At 34.5% G+C, this 16,724-nt stretch overlaps 1 protein-coding gene across 3 annotated transcripts in view; it reads right to left on the bottom strand.

Annotated features, from left to right (window-relative positions):
* LOC124364658 (heparan-alpha-glucosaminide N-acetyltransferase-like) overlaps positions 1-16,724 on the bottom strand; it is a 43,832-nt gene extending 27,108 nt beyond the window's left edge. For 2 of the 3 annotated variants that reach the window (XM_046820294.1, XM_046820297.1), the window contains exons 1-5: positions 16,613-16,724; positions 14,926-15,055; positions 9,360-9,472; positions 6,478-6,578; positions 4,668-4,810 (exon numbers count right to left, since the gene is read on the bottom strand). In XM_046820294.1, the coding sequence (XP_046676250.1) occupies positions 4,668-4,810; positions 6,478-6,578; positions 9,360-9,472; positions 14,926-15,055; positions 16,613-16,620 (495 nt within the window). In that variant the 5' untranslated portion in view covers positions 16,621-16,724. Of the gene's footprint in view, positions 1-4,667; positions 4,811-6,477; positions 6,579-9,359; positions 9,473-14,925; positions 15,056-16,612 lie in introns of those variants that run through there. The other variant, XM_046820296.1, reaches the window with a different exon arrangement.

The following is a 16,724-nucleotide window of genomic DNA, read 5'->3' as shown; positions in this document are numbered from 1 at the left end:
TCTGGGGTCATAAAATCAATTTTGTCAATATCCGTTTTAAATGTTCCAAAAAATGACTCTGCAAGATTACTAATGACAACTTGCTCACTGTTTAGTTTAGTAATAATCAATGTATTCTTCGGCCAGCTGTTTCATTTGATCAAATCAAAGCCTCAGCTGCCCAATTTGAACAGTCTTCAAGAACTTCAGAATAGCAATTTGCCCATTATTACTCCTTTTGAGAATTTTTTAGATGCTTTTGATGGTTTGCAGAACTCGTCACTCAGTATACTAAAAGAAAGATTAAAGTTTAAAACTCACAAAGAGCTTGGCTGGGAAGCAGGCTATCCTACATCTACGAGTATGAGTGAAGATTATGCGATCCTTTACATTAATACACTTATGCAGCTTCAAGCGGTGACAAGAACTGAATCGAAACTGTTTCTGGAGCGAGTTCATATCTTGAAAGAAGAAGTTTTACAGTTTTATTTAGCACAAATAATGCCAATTGGGAGCATATATTTTGAAGAATTCAACATTTTCATAGTCAGACTAATCCAGAATGGATTTTTCGTCAAGTGGCATAATGAATATCTATCATTTGTTCTTGAAGAAAACCACATTAAAGCACAAAGTAACTTGACAGATGTATATCCAGAGTTTTTAACTTTGACTGACTTGAGACTTGCCTTTATCATACTATGTACAGGACTAGCCATGTCAGTGCTCTCTTTCTTTAGTGAATTCTGTCTGAATAGATCATTACGATACCATCATTGATATTCTTAGGTTGGAAATTTTAGTGTGGAAAACTTCTTCTTCTACTAATGGCGGCCTATTGCCATGCACTTAAGCCTCAAGAATCTTTTGCGCAAATGGAAGTATACCATGACAACCAGTTTACGGTTTCAGCAGTTCTACAAACTGCTGAAAACAACCCAACCTGCTGGGGAAACTCACCACCTTTGACTAGACTACCAAGGATGGAATAGTGCTCTCTCGCTATTGCTGGACAGTCAAGAAGTAAGAGTTTAGCAGTTTCCTCCTACTCGTCATACTTTCTACAGAGTGGATCCTCCCAGAGAGTGCCAACTCTGTGAAGAAGCGTCCTCAGATGACCATTAGACCTACAATTCGAGAAGACATCAATCTACTTAAGAAGAGAAGGTTAGACGCCACTCTGGTGAAGGCAACTGTAGGCACTCTGCTCATCCTCAGACCTGGATGCAGTCTCTACCTTCTCTTAAGTTCAGCGTGAACAATCTTTGAGACAACCCCGAAGGATTCACACCTAGAAATACAGGGTGACCACCGGGAACCGGACGTTTTTTAAATAAACATAAACCACTTATTTTTTAACATAAAACTTATTTTATTACATAGAAATGTTTGTAATTACATGCCATTTAAGAACAATGTTACTTATGGAATATAACGTCAAATAGATGGTGTCCATTTTCTTGAATGCAGGTTTCTAACCTTTTAAGAAAATCCGTATGTACACGTTCGAGAAGCTCTTGATCAATTGCTGCCACTTTGGTCTTGATTGCATCCTTTAGCTCTGCCAAGGTGCGAGGTTTGTTGTTGCAGACTTGTGATTTAAGGTACCCCCACAAAAAAGTCACAAGTCGTCAAGTCTGGTGACCTTGGGGGCCACTGGATGTCGCCGAAACGGGAAATGAGCCTTCCTGGAAACATCCGACGTACCACAGCCATTGACAAGCGAGTAGTATGCGGTGTGGCACCATCTTGTTGAAAATAAATGTGTTCATTTCTGTCTAGACCTCTAGACAGGATTTTGCTTGTTAACTTCTCCATTTAAATTAAAATGTGCCTCATCACTTATAATGATTATTGTGCTGTCATTATCTTCGAGCAACACTTGCATGTGAACGGCGAAGTCCTCTCGCTGAGCGTAATCTCTTTCCTATAGCTTCTGAACAACACACATTTTATAGGGATGAAATTTTAAATCACTTTGCAAAATTTTCCGCACTGATTCACGCTTTAACCTTTGTTCACTTGCATGTCTTCTTGCTGAACGACTTGGGCTCCGAATGAGGGCTAGTCTCACCCTCTCGACGTTTTCCGGCGTCCTTACGGTCTTCCTTGAGCCAGGAGATTTTTTCTTTAAAATAACTCCTGTCGTTCTCAGATTTTGAACCCACCTGAGAATAGTATTGCGGGTAGGAACCGTACCATCGCGTCCAAGGTTGAAATGAGTGCGAAAAAATCCGTTGTAACAGATTCGCCATTTTGCACATACGCGTCGTATGCAAACATGCGATGCTCCACTGTCCACTGCTCCATGGCTACTGAAATGGCATTGTATAGCGAAGTCATTCACCACACTCTCCCCCTCTCCCATCTTGGCTGAGCGTGTACTAGCAATTCCAAAAACGTCCGGTTCTCGGCGGTCACCCTGTATTATAGAATGGTTGAGGTCCAGTCATGCTGGACACTGGGCCCAAGTTGGCCACAGCATCAGCTCTTTCGTTCCCAGAGACCCCCTCATGACCAGAAACCCAACAAACAGTCTTATTGTTGATTCTACCAAGGGAAGAAACGACTTGATAACAATTAACAATTCATACGTTTGGTGTTGAATACACAAGAGTCTAACACCTTTAATGATTCCCGGCTATTTGTGAATGCCACTTGCTCCCTGCATGGTCTCACTCTCACAGCCCCAGAGCCTGTGCCACTTTTTGTTTTAGAGTCATCTGTAAACCATTCAAGATCCGCTGTAATTCTCAATTGTGCTTCTATGTATTCTACTCAAGTAAGGTTAGTTAAGGACATATCAGCATAATTAAATACTTCTTGAATAAATAAGGAAATCATAAATCCCCAAAACATTATAAAAATCAGACCTCTAACATTTTAATATTCCAGGCTAAAAATAAAAAAAGTATATTGAAAATACTTAGAATATGTAAAAGTTAGGAAGGTAGTCCTTTTAGATTGACTGTAATGACAAAGTTTCTTCTCAAATATTTGTTGTTGAAAAATAAACAAATAAATTTTAATGTAATTTGAGAGAAGTATATTTAAAATTAAAAACTCAAAAACTCAATAGGGAGGTTAAAATTAGCAAGAATATAGAAATATTCTACAGTTATAAAATAACTAGCCGCAATGTTAATAAGTTATTAATCATCAATAAATTAATAGGTTTTTTGCTCAGTTCTAAATCATTTCAAGTATATTCTGTCTGTAAGAAATTGAGTACCAAGATACAGGAAACTACTGCCCCGTATTGTTTTTATCCATCTTCTCCTAAACAGAAACAAAATTTTATTGTTCAATTTTATTTAGAAAAGTACAAATAATCAAACTCACTGCAAACTTGAATATTAAGTCAAATTTCACTCATAGAACACACATAAAAGAAAATACAGTTAACAACAATTTTAGTTAAACAAAATCAGGAAATTTTTATTAGAACACGTTTATTTTTACCTTTTCGTTATATAACAAATATAGGGTGAACATGATAAAATATCACTTTGTAGAATATGTTGAAAACGTTTAGTATTTCCTAGTTTATTTTTTGTTTTTGTTGAGTGCTGGTAGAGTACTGTGTAAAGTAGGTACTATAGATCTAGCCACGAAGTCAGCACATAATGTAGTTATGGTGAGAAGGGTTGATTCAATGTGAATGTTGAGTTCAGCTCCATTTCACCTTCCACTTAGACCTATTTTGTATTCTAGGTGTCTCTGGTGTCAAAATGATGCAAACACTTCATTTTGAGCTTCTCTTTAGATGTAGACTCCAGATTCCAGGACCCAGATCTCTGACAATGCTAAATTCAGGCACTGCACTAAGCGGAAGGTGAAGTATTTGGTAAACGTGAAATATATATGGTAAACTCAATGTTCACACTAATTCAGATTTGCCAAATTTGGTCAGAAGTGTAAATGTACAGGACTGAAATCTACCCTCTTCTTTAGGGGGTGATAAAAACTTAATACATAAACATTTACTTTAAATCTACAATGTGCGGCAATGGAATACCTGTTAAATAATGGTATCATACCTGACAACAGCTTAAAGTGCGGGCAAAATGAACCCTTGCGTTCTTACTGCATAGAAGTCAAGAGCACAAACAACACGTACCGACAGTGTTCCATCTAAACCTGTGCATCCTATCAAACCATCCATTGTCAATAAGAAACTTTAAATAAAGAATTCGTCATAAGCCACTACTGAAAACTAATGTTCTTACTGACGACTTTTTAGTTATCCTGACAGTACTGCTGTGACAATCCTAGTTATGTGTGGTAATGATATCGGACAGATCTATTTGAAGAATTTTGCACTGTTTCTGATTTAAAAGTTATTACTGGTTGAAATGTGACCAAGTAAAAGTGTCTTTGAGTCTTTGAGTAAAAGTTAAATAAACAGTGATGGAGACTAAACTTAGATGTCTAATTTCAGTGAAAATATAATTGTCTTGTTTACTGTGATTTGTTTGTTGAAAGTGTTTGTTCCAATTCTATTTACTTTGTGTATTCTAACACAATCAACATAATCTGTACTTGGCTCACTGGTACTCCATTTTTTGTATATGTATTATACAATATCTAATATATATTATCATTAAATGTAACTTTACATTGTCATTTATCCCACATTAATACTTAATCTAAGTAACTTAATTCAGTCAATTCAGAACTTTGCTTACAGAAACTTCTGACTGTGCATCCCTCCCTTTCCCTTTTTTCAGCCTCTCAAGAACCTTGTCAGTGACTCCAAACCGCTCTGCCAACTTCCACAAAACGACAGCAAGAAGAAATATTTGGAATATTCCATAGATCAAGTAAACAGCTGCCATAAAAGAACACTTACAGAGTATTTAAAAGACAAATTATTTTGAAATTGTAACATTGTAATAAAATAACAAGGATCTGTAACAGTTAATTAAGTGTATGAAAAAATTTAAAAAGTAATACAAGATTCTAACATTAGGGAATGGATACATAAACCACTAAATTTGTAGCTTGAAAACTTATTTTTGATTCATATAACAGTTTCCATTTTCAAGGAATCTTATAACACTATTTTACAAGGTAAAATTATGCCACACCAAGTGTCATGTAACAGGCTTTGATGAGGTTGCACTCAAAAGTGTATTCCTCATTTCAGTGGGTTGGTTATATTACTATGTCACATGTTGCAACATCATTGACTTCATTTTCTTTATAAATGTAGTTATTCTGTGATTTTCTCATTGCCCTTGTGGTTATCCGTAAGACCAATGTAAAAATGTTCGCTGATGCTCAGCAATATCTCATGCACCATAATTGAACTCAGTATTGCTCTTACAGATATTAAGCTTCATGCAAAATAAATTGCAAAATAGGTTAGTTCATTGTGAGATATTATGCGGACAGGAGAAGGAAATCTTTTCAGTATTTAATAGTCTTCACTAACATTCAGCCCATAGGATGCAATCAATTTTCACCAATGTTGAGCTGAAAATATTTTAATAGTTTTTAGCAGTTTTTTTAAATAGCAGTTTTTGTTATGCCTCTCTCATTCTCTGAAAGTTTGTAAGATGTTTTAAAATGCCTAAAAATTAGACTCCGCTTCTTTAGTTGCTTCTTTATAATCCTGAGATGCAAGTGCAAGCCCCAACTAATCATTTGATATTGCACATGATATGGGCACTCAAAATATTTAAATGACCACTTTTAACTCATATTAGGATGGCTAAAATTAAAATTTTATATTGACTGTTCTTACTGAATGAACTCCAAATGTTTTCTCTCACTTAATCTAAAGTTGAGACAAAACCCCAAGAGACTGACATTATACCAATCATTTATGTAAGATTGCTACATGTAAATATGATCTAGGTATTACATAAGTCATAATGTAATGAATCTTTATGGATTCATAAATTCACAGGTTCATTGCCAGCATAACTAAGAACTAGTCTAATGACGAAATAAAATTCAAGATGATAAATAATATACAGAATTAATAAACACACACAAAAATGTATACTTTTTTGATATAGTAAAAAACATCTACTTTTAAAAACTCTTAAATCCATGTTATAAGAATAGTTACCGTGTGAATATAATATATTAATGAATAGTATGAAACCAGTGAATGAAGAGAGATTCAACAGTTTCTTGCTAAGTAATGCTTCATTTTTGTATTCTTGCTGAGAAAACTTTGCTGATTGTAATGCAACTGTAAAAAAGGGGATTTTCAAAACAATCTAGTTTTGTGTATCAGTATTGTAGTAAATAAGAGTTTCTAATAAAAAGGAATGCTCATAATTCCTTCTGTTAAAACTCATGAGATCTGTAGGGCAGTATGTTTAATAAAATATTTGATTTTGTGTAACTATATATATTTAAATACTCGGACCTCCCATACATCCCAATCTAGACTTTCTAGACACTGTAGTATGGAAACAGTCTACTATATAACTCGTATACTTATTTATACTTAGTACCACAATGTAATGTTTAAGGACTCACGAATGTATGGGTTGTCTGGTGGATGAAGTGATTTCACAGGTTGGCAGCTAAGATCAGCATCCCAATGGTACATGCTATGTTGCTCAAACTTGCGTGTCAAGCTAGCACATGTCAATACAACATATTATTTTTAAGTAATACTGAAATCCTGATAAAGAAAACAAAATGTTAATAAATAACAACCTTAGAGAGATTATTTTAATATAGCGGCATGTTGTATTAAAATAGTTAAACAATGTTATGGGAAACCGATCCAAATCCATTCATCAAATGTATCTTAGTATTAAAGCTAAAAAAGGAAGTAAGAGAAATAGTCAAATTATTTTGAAAAATGTTATTTAAATGCTTTCAATATTACTTAAATATGTATAACACATTTCATAAACACTAAATAAAAGAAAACCTATGACACTTTGTAACAACCCATTCCTGAGGTTTAAGAAATGCTGCAACAATTCTATTGACACTTTATAGTGGGTCTATAACCCATTAAATTCATTTACAAGTTTTACAAATAAATTATGTATCAAGAAAGCAAAACAATTCAAATAATTTCTTAAAGAATTTGTTCAAATAGTTTAATAATAATTTATACTTGCCAGAATTTTTACTTTTAAGAATATGTTTATACTTTAAAATTATAATAATAAGTAAAACTAAGAATATGTTTATACTTTAAAATTATAATAATAACTAAAACTAATCCAATTAAATGTGCATACTTTGCGTTCTGGGAGTTCTGGAACTTCTTTTTTATATCAACACTAACTACAATACATGATGTTAACACTTTGGCTTCCAAACTATACAACCATTATACTAAGATAATTACAACTAAATTATCATGTTTTTAAGCTATAAATTGAAGTTGCACAGGTACATAGAATGTGAGCACTATAACTTTATATAACATAAGTACATTAACAATTACAAATGCACTTACTCTATAGCAATACAAGATAGCAGATGACTCTAATATGGTTATTGAGGTACTATAAGAAATTAATATTGAATTCCAAACTCGATTTCAATGGCATCCCAAGATTTCAGAAACACCAAGAATCTTAATGCAAGCAAATAACTGTTAATGCCTTAAAGAGGTGTTGTACCTAAAATTATGTTGTTTTGATATTTTTACTCTAGAAATGAAATCATGAAATACTGAGGACAAAGGAAGTACTGACATTCTGTCTAGTAGAAATACAAGACTTGTGTAACATGCGGTTGTCATGGAAATGCTTCTTGAACAATATTATGGCTGACAAAACAAAACAGGAACAACATAATGATGTGTACTACTGATGTACCTGAGTAGTACATTTATGTAATCCCTATGAACATAATATTGTCAAAAACCATTAAGGAGTTAATATCTCATATTAGTCACAGAAACGATTGTGTCCTCCAACCTCAAGGTTCAATTTCTGGTCATTAAAGTTAGACATCCAATGAATTGAAAGTGTTTGAGATAATGGGGACATTTTTCAATGACAATCACTTATCTCAAAAATGCTATTTTGATTTCTGTTGACAATCCTGTTATATTTTGGTTGACATTCAACAGTAGAGGACGTTCAAAATGAGACTGTCCCTGACCTTGAGCGCATAATGCGATTAGGACTGGTTTTATAGTGATGTGGATCGCTAACTGTGGGCAACATCTGGTATGTGTATAACAATAAAATAAAACCTTCACCTTAAGATTATGATAAATAAGTACCTAGAATCTGCTATTCCAACTTGAAATTGAGCTTACAAGGGTATCCTATAGCAAATGGCATGTTTGTGCTCCAGATAGGCTTAGTCCTGTGCTTGTTTATAGAGTGTACAAATGACTTTGACACTGTTATGACTGCTGGAACTCTTAGTGCCAAATTAAGTCAAAGATCACGTATGAGGGAAAATTACTAAAAGCATAATTCTGAAGACATAGACGTCCAAACAGGATTGAAAACAGTAAAAGCGATGAAAATCTTGGACATTGAAGGAGTGTACCACACTGAAAAGTTCATTGAAAAAAGTTTAAAATTTTTGAGGAAGAACAAACATACAGAGCTCGAATTTATTAACAAAAATACATGAAAATCAATATTATCTATTATTTTGCACACATAATGTAATTAATTGCTTTACAATTCCCTGAGATTTGAAATGTTTTGTGAGTAACATTTTTCCAGAAAGTATTCGATAACTTCAACCATTCGATAATAACTTCAAATATTTTACTAGTGCATTTTTATGTCAATACAAGATTGATTTTTTAAAGAATACATTTAACAATATGAAGGGTTGTACATTAATAAAAATTAATCATAAATTCACGTTTTTAATTGGATTTATGAACAGCTTGGTAACATTCAAATACAATAACTGGACAGGTGGTTTCTGAGGAAATGTTTTTCATGTTAACATGTGCTCTTATGGGGTCCTGCCTAACTTTAAACTTTTGTGAAAGTATATTATAATCGCTAATGCATACAATTTTAATATTGAATATCAAGTGATCGTAGCATAGTGGACATAGATTTAGATTATCTACAGAGATTAGACAGCAAGACATAACTATACTAAGTTCATATTTAATTCTAGCAGTGACAAGTTTAAAGTACTGGGAACAGGTCACTACTGATGTCAAGAAAAATACCTACTGCTTCTTTCAGACAAAGCACAGTGATAAACTCAGCCAATCATTTTTTAAGGATAGAAATTCTCACTTCACTCTGGATCAAAGGTGTACTTGCAATACACTGCACTTTTTATTGTAGAAGATTTCCAGTGCAAAGCCTGTTGATTGTTTCATTAGGTAGGTGTGTTTTGTTAACCAAAATGTTAGTTCTGCCTTTGAGAGTTTGTCAGTTAGCAATAGAAAATACTTGACTTACACGCAAGATGATCCTTGTGTAGATACAAAGCCAAATGTATGTGTCCACGAAGTATGAACCGCTAGATGGTTACTATCACCTACATTTATTGTCTGCCAGAGGTGCATGCCACACTGCAATACCACACATACCATGATATTATAATGTACTGCCATTATAGTTATATGTTTATGGTTTGGTTATAGTTTTGGTTAAGCATTTGTTTGAGCGTTCAATCTTAGTTTGCACTATACTAATGGTATATAACACATGTATATTGTTCGCATTGATTCCCAATTGATTTATTTATTTACCTATTACAATTTTTGCCACAGATTTAAAAATAGATTATAGCATTTTAGTTGCTTAGTACTGAATAAATCACATTTTATATGTACTGAAATGTCTGAGAAGGTTTTAACTACTAAGAGGTTTATAATTATTTGTTGTTACTCTCAATTCACAATAAAAGCTCAATGCAACCTTTCATTTTTCCATGTTGGACAAATTTTAATTTTGACTTTAGACAATAGACAATAGACAATAGACAATACACTTTATTGACATGTTCGTTGAGAACAGTACATGCGTCATTGGTACAGATTTCATGGTTGTATAAAAATTACATAGCTCAATCTAAATTACAAGTTTAAAAATTCACTTTCTGAGTAAAAGGGTCTCTCTTGTAGCCAGGCAGGTTTAATGCTTTTTTTAAACGTTTTGGGTGGTTCATTCTTTAGGGATTCTGGAAGTTTATTGAAGTAGGCCCGCTCCCTTATATGATGGTTTCCTGGCTGTGAGGCTCAGGTGGTGTACAGGCAGTGTGAAGGCAAGGACATGGCGTGTGTGATACTGGTGAAGGTCTCTGTTTCTAGTTTTTCTTGAGTGTACCGCATGCAGAATTACTTCTAGGATGTACAAGTTTACTACTGTGAGGATCTTCAATTTTCTAAATGCTTCCCGGCAGCTTTCTTGGTATTGGAGTCCTTCTAGAGCTCTTATTGCTAGTTTTTGCTGCCTGAGGATCTTCTCCATGTTGCAGTTAGCTGTTCCTCCCATAGTGCTATACGTATCTGAGATGTGTCTCAAATAGTGAAAAGTAGGCGGTTTTAGCTGCGTCTTTATTGCTAATCTGTTTAATTCTGCGTATTACAAATATGCTGGTGCTTAATTTTTTGCAAAGCTGTTCAGTGTGTGCTTTCCTGGTTATATGTTCATCAATTAATATACAAGGTGATTTGTTTGGTTTTTTGTTTCTAGGTCAGTGATTGGAAGATGTGTATTTTTTTGCCTGGTGGAGAAGTTTATTTGAACAGTTTTATTGCCATTTAGCACTAAGTTGTTCGAGATGCAGTATTGTTTTGTTGTGATTAGGGCGCTGCTTAGACTGTTGGCAAGGTGTTGCGTGGTTTTGTCAGATATTGTTATGACAGTGTCATCTGCGTACATGGTTGTGTGACAGATGCGCTCTAGGTAGTCGGGTAGGTCGTTTGTAAAGCAGTAGGAACAGGGACCGGGCCCAGCACTGATCCTTGTGGCACTCCCATCTGCATGTCGGCAGTTTTTGACTGAACTTTTTCTAATAAATTGTTTTTAGTGTATTGGATTTCCACCAGTTGTTTCCTGTTTGTTGTTTAGGTAGTTCCAGAACCAGTCTGCAGTTTTATCTTTTTACACCCATGCTTTTTAGTTTTTGAAGAAGGCGTTTATGATTTAAGCAGTCAAATGCTTTTGTAAAGTCTAAGAATAAACTAGTAGCAGTGTGGCCCTCTTCCAGTTTGTCTATGACATGCTCTATAAGTTGAATTAGGGCTGTGGTTGTGGATCGTCCTTTCATGAAACCATGCTGATGTTTAGTTAGTAGGTTATTGTGCTCAAGATATTGTAAAAAGTCTTTCTAGTACTTATCTTTTCAATAATTTTGGAGAAGGTGGATATGAGTGATATTGGTCGGTAGCTAGTCATGTCGGTGGTTGGTCCTTTTTTTATATTTCGGGTATACTTTTGCTGTTTTTAGTTTTTCAGGGTAAATCCCTTGTTGTAAAGGATATGTTTATGATGTGTGTTAGGGGATCAGAAATTTCTTCTTTACAGATTTTTGCTAGTTTTGATGAGATGTTATCTAGGCCAGATGAGGTTTTTGTTTTTCATGGAGTCTATTATTTTCTCCACTTCTTCTTTTGTTGTTGGTTCGAACTGAAAAGTGTTGTTAGTGAGTGGCGGGGATTTTGGCTTGTAGTATTTGTGGCATTTAAGTGGCTGTCTTGGAGAGTTCTTTGTGCTATTGAGGAGAAAAATTTGTTTAAAGCAGTCTGCTACGTCTGCAGGGTTGTGAAGTATTTTTCCATTGATTTGAAGGTATATTTGGTTGTTCGATTTGTGTCTGGCTGTCTTCTCTTTGTTTATTATTTGCCATAGGGCTTTGGGCTTATTTTCGGAGTTACTTATATGTGCTGCTACCGACTCTTTTTTGAGCTTTTTGAGCTTTAAGTCGTAGTCCTTTTTCCTGGCTATTGTCTCTGTTTTGTCTTCTATTCGGCTGTGCACTGCTCTTTTTCTAGGGCTCGGATGTACTGTTCCTTGAGTCTTGTGCATTCAATGTCCCAGGTCTGGGTTTTGTTATGTTTATTTTTGAAGGTCTTCAGTGGGCAGGTGTTGTCAAGGGTTGCTTGGATGATATTGTGGAATATGTTGTAAGCTGTGTCAGTGTTGTTGGAGTGGCACACCGCATCCCATTTTTGTTTGGCTAGAGTTGATTTGAAGTTTTCTATTGATTTTTTGTTGAAATTTCTCTTCTTTGTTTTAATTTTGGTGGTGGTGGACAGTGTTTTACTATGGTTAGTGTGGTTAATTGTGCTGTGTGGTCAGAGAGGCCGCTTTGGATTACTGATGTTTTTTACTAATTCTGGGTTTATGTTAGTGCACACCCAGTCTATTGATTTTGAAGTTTCATGGGTGATTCTTGTGGGTGGGAGCTGCATCCTTACCAAATCAAATGCAGCGAGAAGTTCTTTTAATTTAGTGTTATCACTGTTCTCCTGTAGATTGTCGGCATTAATATCACCCATGACTATGATTTTTTTGTATGTGCTAAGTGCTTTGTCCAGTACATTTAATAATATATCGATGGCATTGTCTATCTTTGTGCTTGGCGGTCTGTAGACCCGAGGACATTTATTGTTTCCTTTCTAAGTTTTATTTCGAAAAGGGCTGACTCACAGATAAGTTCAGTTTCATCTGAGCTGGTTTCTAGTAGTTTTTACAAATTTTTGTAGGTCTTGTTTAACATAGCCTGCTACTCCTCCCTTAATGTGGTTTTTTCTCGTAAAGCCTCCAACGAGAGAGTAGCCTTCTATGTTTGTTCTTTCTAGTTTTTCTTGATTAAGTCCATGCTCTGTTAATATAATAAAGTCTGGTTTATTGTTGCTTAAAAAATGATTTAGCCTTTCAATTTTGTTTGACAGCCAGTTAATATTCTGGTGAAGGAGAGTGAATTGATTAAGATTTGTGTTTTGTTCTGTTGGTGTAGCTATTGTTATGTGTGTTCTTTTCCCTTCAGGCCCGCTTCTAAAAAAGGGCTGTTATTTTGGTAGTGTGGTGTATTTAGGGTTTTCAGGGGATGGTAATTGTCTGTTTGTTTCAGGGTTTAAAATACTGTTCAGAGGTGGTGGAGGATGCAGCAATTTTTGTTTTACATTTTCCAGTTTAATTTTTTAGTTTGCTTATAGTAGAAGTCAGCTATGGTTTCACCAGAGTTGAGTTTTGTGGCTGTGATAGGAGGGGCTATTGTCACTTTGAAATTATTTTTTTGTTAAGTTTCATTTTCGTGTGTGGAATTTTTGGTTCGGAGCTTTTTAATGGTGTGGTCTGTTGTATGTGACTCTGTATTTAAGCCTTGGTTCGATCTGTATTTTGTTATTTGCAGTGATGTGCTGTAAACATTTCTCGTTTTCTGTGTCTTTGGATTTTTTGTGTGGGTTGGAAATTCTTCTTCCTGTCCTTGCTTTGTTTGTTTAGGTGTTCTGGAAGTCATTGGAGTTGGAAGTGTGGCTGTTCTCAGGTCTTCAGTTTTTGTCAATGTCATATCTTCAGTTTTGTTAAATCTCATATCTTGTTTTTGTGTTGTAACACTCAGGTTCTCCAGCTTATTAAGTCGTAATTTCCAGTTCGGCTAATTGTGTTAGTACATACATGTTTGTATTCATGGCCGGTGTTTCATTATTGCTTGTCTGTGTTTCTGAGTTTTTCAGTATTTTTTTCAGATATTGTGTATTTGTCCATTGTGTTTCCCTTTTCAAAATGAGATTTGCGTTGCATTTCTTGAGCCCTTTTTTCTAATTTGGTAATTGTTACTTCTTTTTCTTTGTCATGCTCTTCAAAGTTCTTCTTCAGCTGTTCTTGCATTTCTTTTTCTTTCACTAGCTGCTTTTCCAGTTCGTAAACCAGATTTTCCAAGAAGTTATTTCTGTTCAGAATGCGCTCCTTTTAAAGTATAATGAAAATAAAACTAATTTTTATTGGAATTTGCATCTTACAATTCGAGATCAAAATCACATCTCTCCAAGTTTGGCTAGTCTGAGGAGTTGGAATCTCGGACTCCAAATTGACCCAGTGCAAAATAAAAATGGCATCCACAGTCAAAACCTCTTTTACTTTTTGTATTTTTACGAATTATTTAAGCAAGGTAGAATTTGAATCTGTGACAGCTAATGACCAATATTACAACCATCCAATTTTGTCATGAGGAACCTAGTGAACTTCGTTAAATTTATTTGTCTTTTAGTACAAAGATAAATTTAATTGAAAAGAGAAGTTTTGCTGTTATCTATGATCTATAGAAGATAAAGTTCCCTATCATCTAGGTGTAGTTATAGCTGCATATAACCAAAAGTGACTCAAGTGTTACCCAGGTCTTTAAGCTCAGAGAAGGCAGGAATTCTTTCTTCCAACACATGCTCTCACAGTGACCAAAGGGTCACGGGTGAAAATTTCTCTATTCAGACTCTAATACACAATACTGGTAGAGATTGTGCATCAGAGAACTTGCTTAGGTGTAATTATAGCATAATATTTGCTACTCCCAGATTAATTCAATTGAGCTGGTTAATTCTGGGCCTTATCACTTGAGTAGATGTTGAAAGCGATGATAATATTCATATGTTATCATCAATGCCGTATGTTATTATGTTGTTCATACAATGCTATGGAGAATACATACTTCATATATAGAGAATATAAGTAATGTGATCCGGCATGACAAAAATTCACTTAATAGACTCCATTGACATCAATCAAAGATAAGTTGCCTGTAAAATGCCTTGGGACAAAACTAGTGTATGTTATCCAAGTAAGTCCATTCAGCCAAAGGCCAGAAAGTGGGTCCTCTTCATATACAAAATATGTTCCCTATGAGGATTTAGCTTTATTTAGTGTGGCAATAAAGGGTTCAATTTGATCACTAACTGTTCAGGTGAGTATTATCATTATTTTTCAATAATAAAAAGGGTTTATATCAAATGTGTAGGCTGCATTATTTTTGATGATATAATACGGTACAAAATATATGTATAATATACCATAAATTTACCTTGTAGCATTCTGTAGTTGTTCTCATCATATTAATGCTTACATTCATCTTATTTTTAACTCTGAGACAAGCTTCATTATAGTCCATGGAACCAAGGTTGTGACATTCTTTAGTGGTCTGATGTAATTTCCTAAACAACAAATTTTACAAAATAACATTTAAATGAACAAACCAACATCATAAATAGACAATTTAAAATCTTCAGTGTTTCATCTTTTGTGGTTGGGTAGCCATTGTGAGGGAGGACACTGTGAAGGTGAGGAAAGGGGAGAGGCCTAAACACTAGCTCCGTTACCAAGCCCTAGGTTCTATGAAGGAAACAAGATTTCCTGGACATTTGCCAACGTTCAGTGATACAAAAAAATCAGTAACACTACGTTTCGAGATCTGCAATCTGATCTCTTTTTCAGGTAAATAAATAACCTAACACATAATTAAAACCTAGGTAACAATAAATGAATTATACCTAAACATAAGTCAGGATTCACAACCACCAAGTTGTATGTGAATTTCACTAATTCTAAAACATGCTCTTAATAAAAACTAAACACATTACTAATTATAAAAACTGAACTGCATAGTACAGGTCACAATAGATCAGCTGACCAACCACCTACGACTGACCAGAGGCCAATAGTAAATGGCAATCGTCACGGCAGAAACAAGATAGCGGCATAGAAGGAGGGAACAGCAGTGGGCGTTTTTATTATTGGTTCATAGTAGATGAACTTCTTAAACCATACTGTGACTCCGCATTGGTTTATTACAAATATCTAATCTGTTTGATAGTTTTTGTTTTACTTTATAGTTCATTTTTCAGAATTGGCAACCAAAGTGGCCTAATCTCGACTGATGGTTGATTGATTGGTTGGTCTGCTAATTTAATATATGTTGCCTCGATTAATTTTCTTTTAAAGAAATGAGGTTCCCGAAATATTATGTTGGCTTCATCCCAATTCATACAATGGTCTTCAGACCAACAATGGTGTGCAATATTTTACTTTTCTGTTAGCCCCTTCCTCGTGTTTTTTATTCTCCTTATGTTCAATGGTCTTTTTGTTTTCCCTATGTATTCCCTATTGTAACTACATTTTATACTGTAAACACAGTTTTTGGAATCCTGTGTGCCATTTTTGTAAGAGTATTGTTTGTTTTAAATGAGATTTTAATGTTATACTTTCTTCCTACTCTTCTAATTTTATCCGATAATCCCAGCACATAAGGGATTGACATAAACAGAAATTTATCACTATTCTGATTTACTGACTCAGAAATTATTCGTCTGGTTCGTTTGCACTTATTTATTACTGATTGAGAGTTCTGTACTGAAAGTATCTTGTAATAATGTAATGACGAGGAAACAAAAAGACTACCGTACACTTAGTCTAAAATACAGCCATATCTCCATTATATGAAGATCACACTAGACCCTCTAACCAAACATGGCATAGCAACTTCTCTCTCTCATACTCAAATTGACTGGGGCGTCATGTGGATATCTCGACAGTAAGAACAGAGTTAAAATGTGATGAAACCTAATCACCTTACTCTGATGTGCCTGGTGTCAGAGTACATGTATTGTAGAACTACACTGTAAAATTTTTAAATATGTTAATGAAATCTAAAATTTTTTAAGCTGATCAATATTCCAATATACATTACTGTCAAAACAATGTGTATTACTTACGGAAGCATGTTTTTGAAGTTAATATAGTTAAGTCATTGAAAGTCTTAAAAGCAGAACAGCAAATTGATTTTATTTACCTCAATTACATATTATATTAAATAGAGAATTTAAA

The sequence above is a fragment of the Homalodisca vitripennis genome, chromosome 6, assembly GCF_021130785.1.
Source record: "Homalodisca vitripennis isolate AUS2020 chromosome 6, UT_GWSS_2.1, whole genome shotgun sequence".
Classification (NCBI taxonomy): domain Eukaryota; kingdom Metazoa; phylum Arthropoda; class Insecta; order Hemiptera; family Cicadellidae; genus Homalodisca; species Homalodisca vitripennis.
Note: the sequence above shows the minus strand (reverse complement) of the source record. Positions and strands in the feature narration are given on the sequence as shown.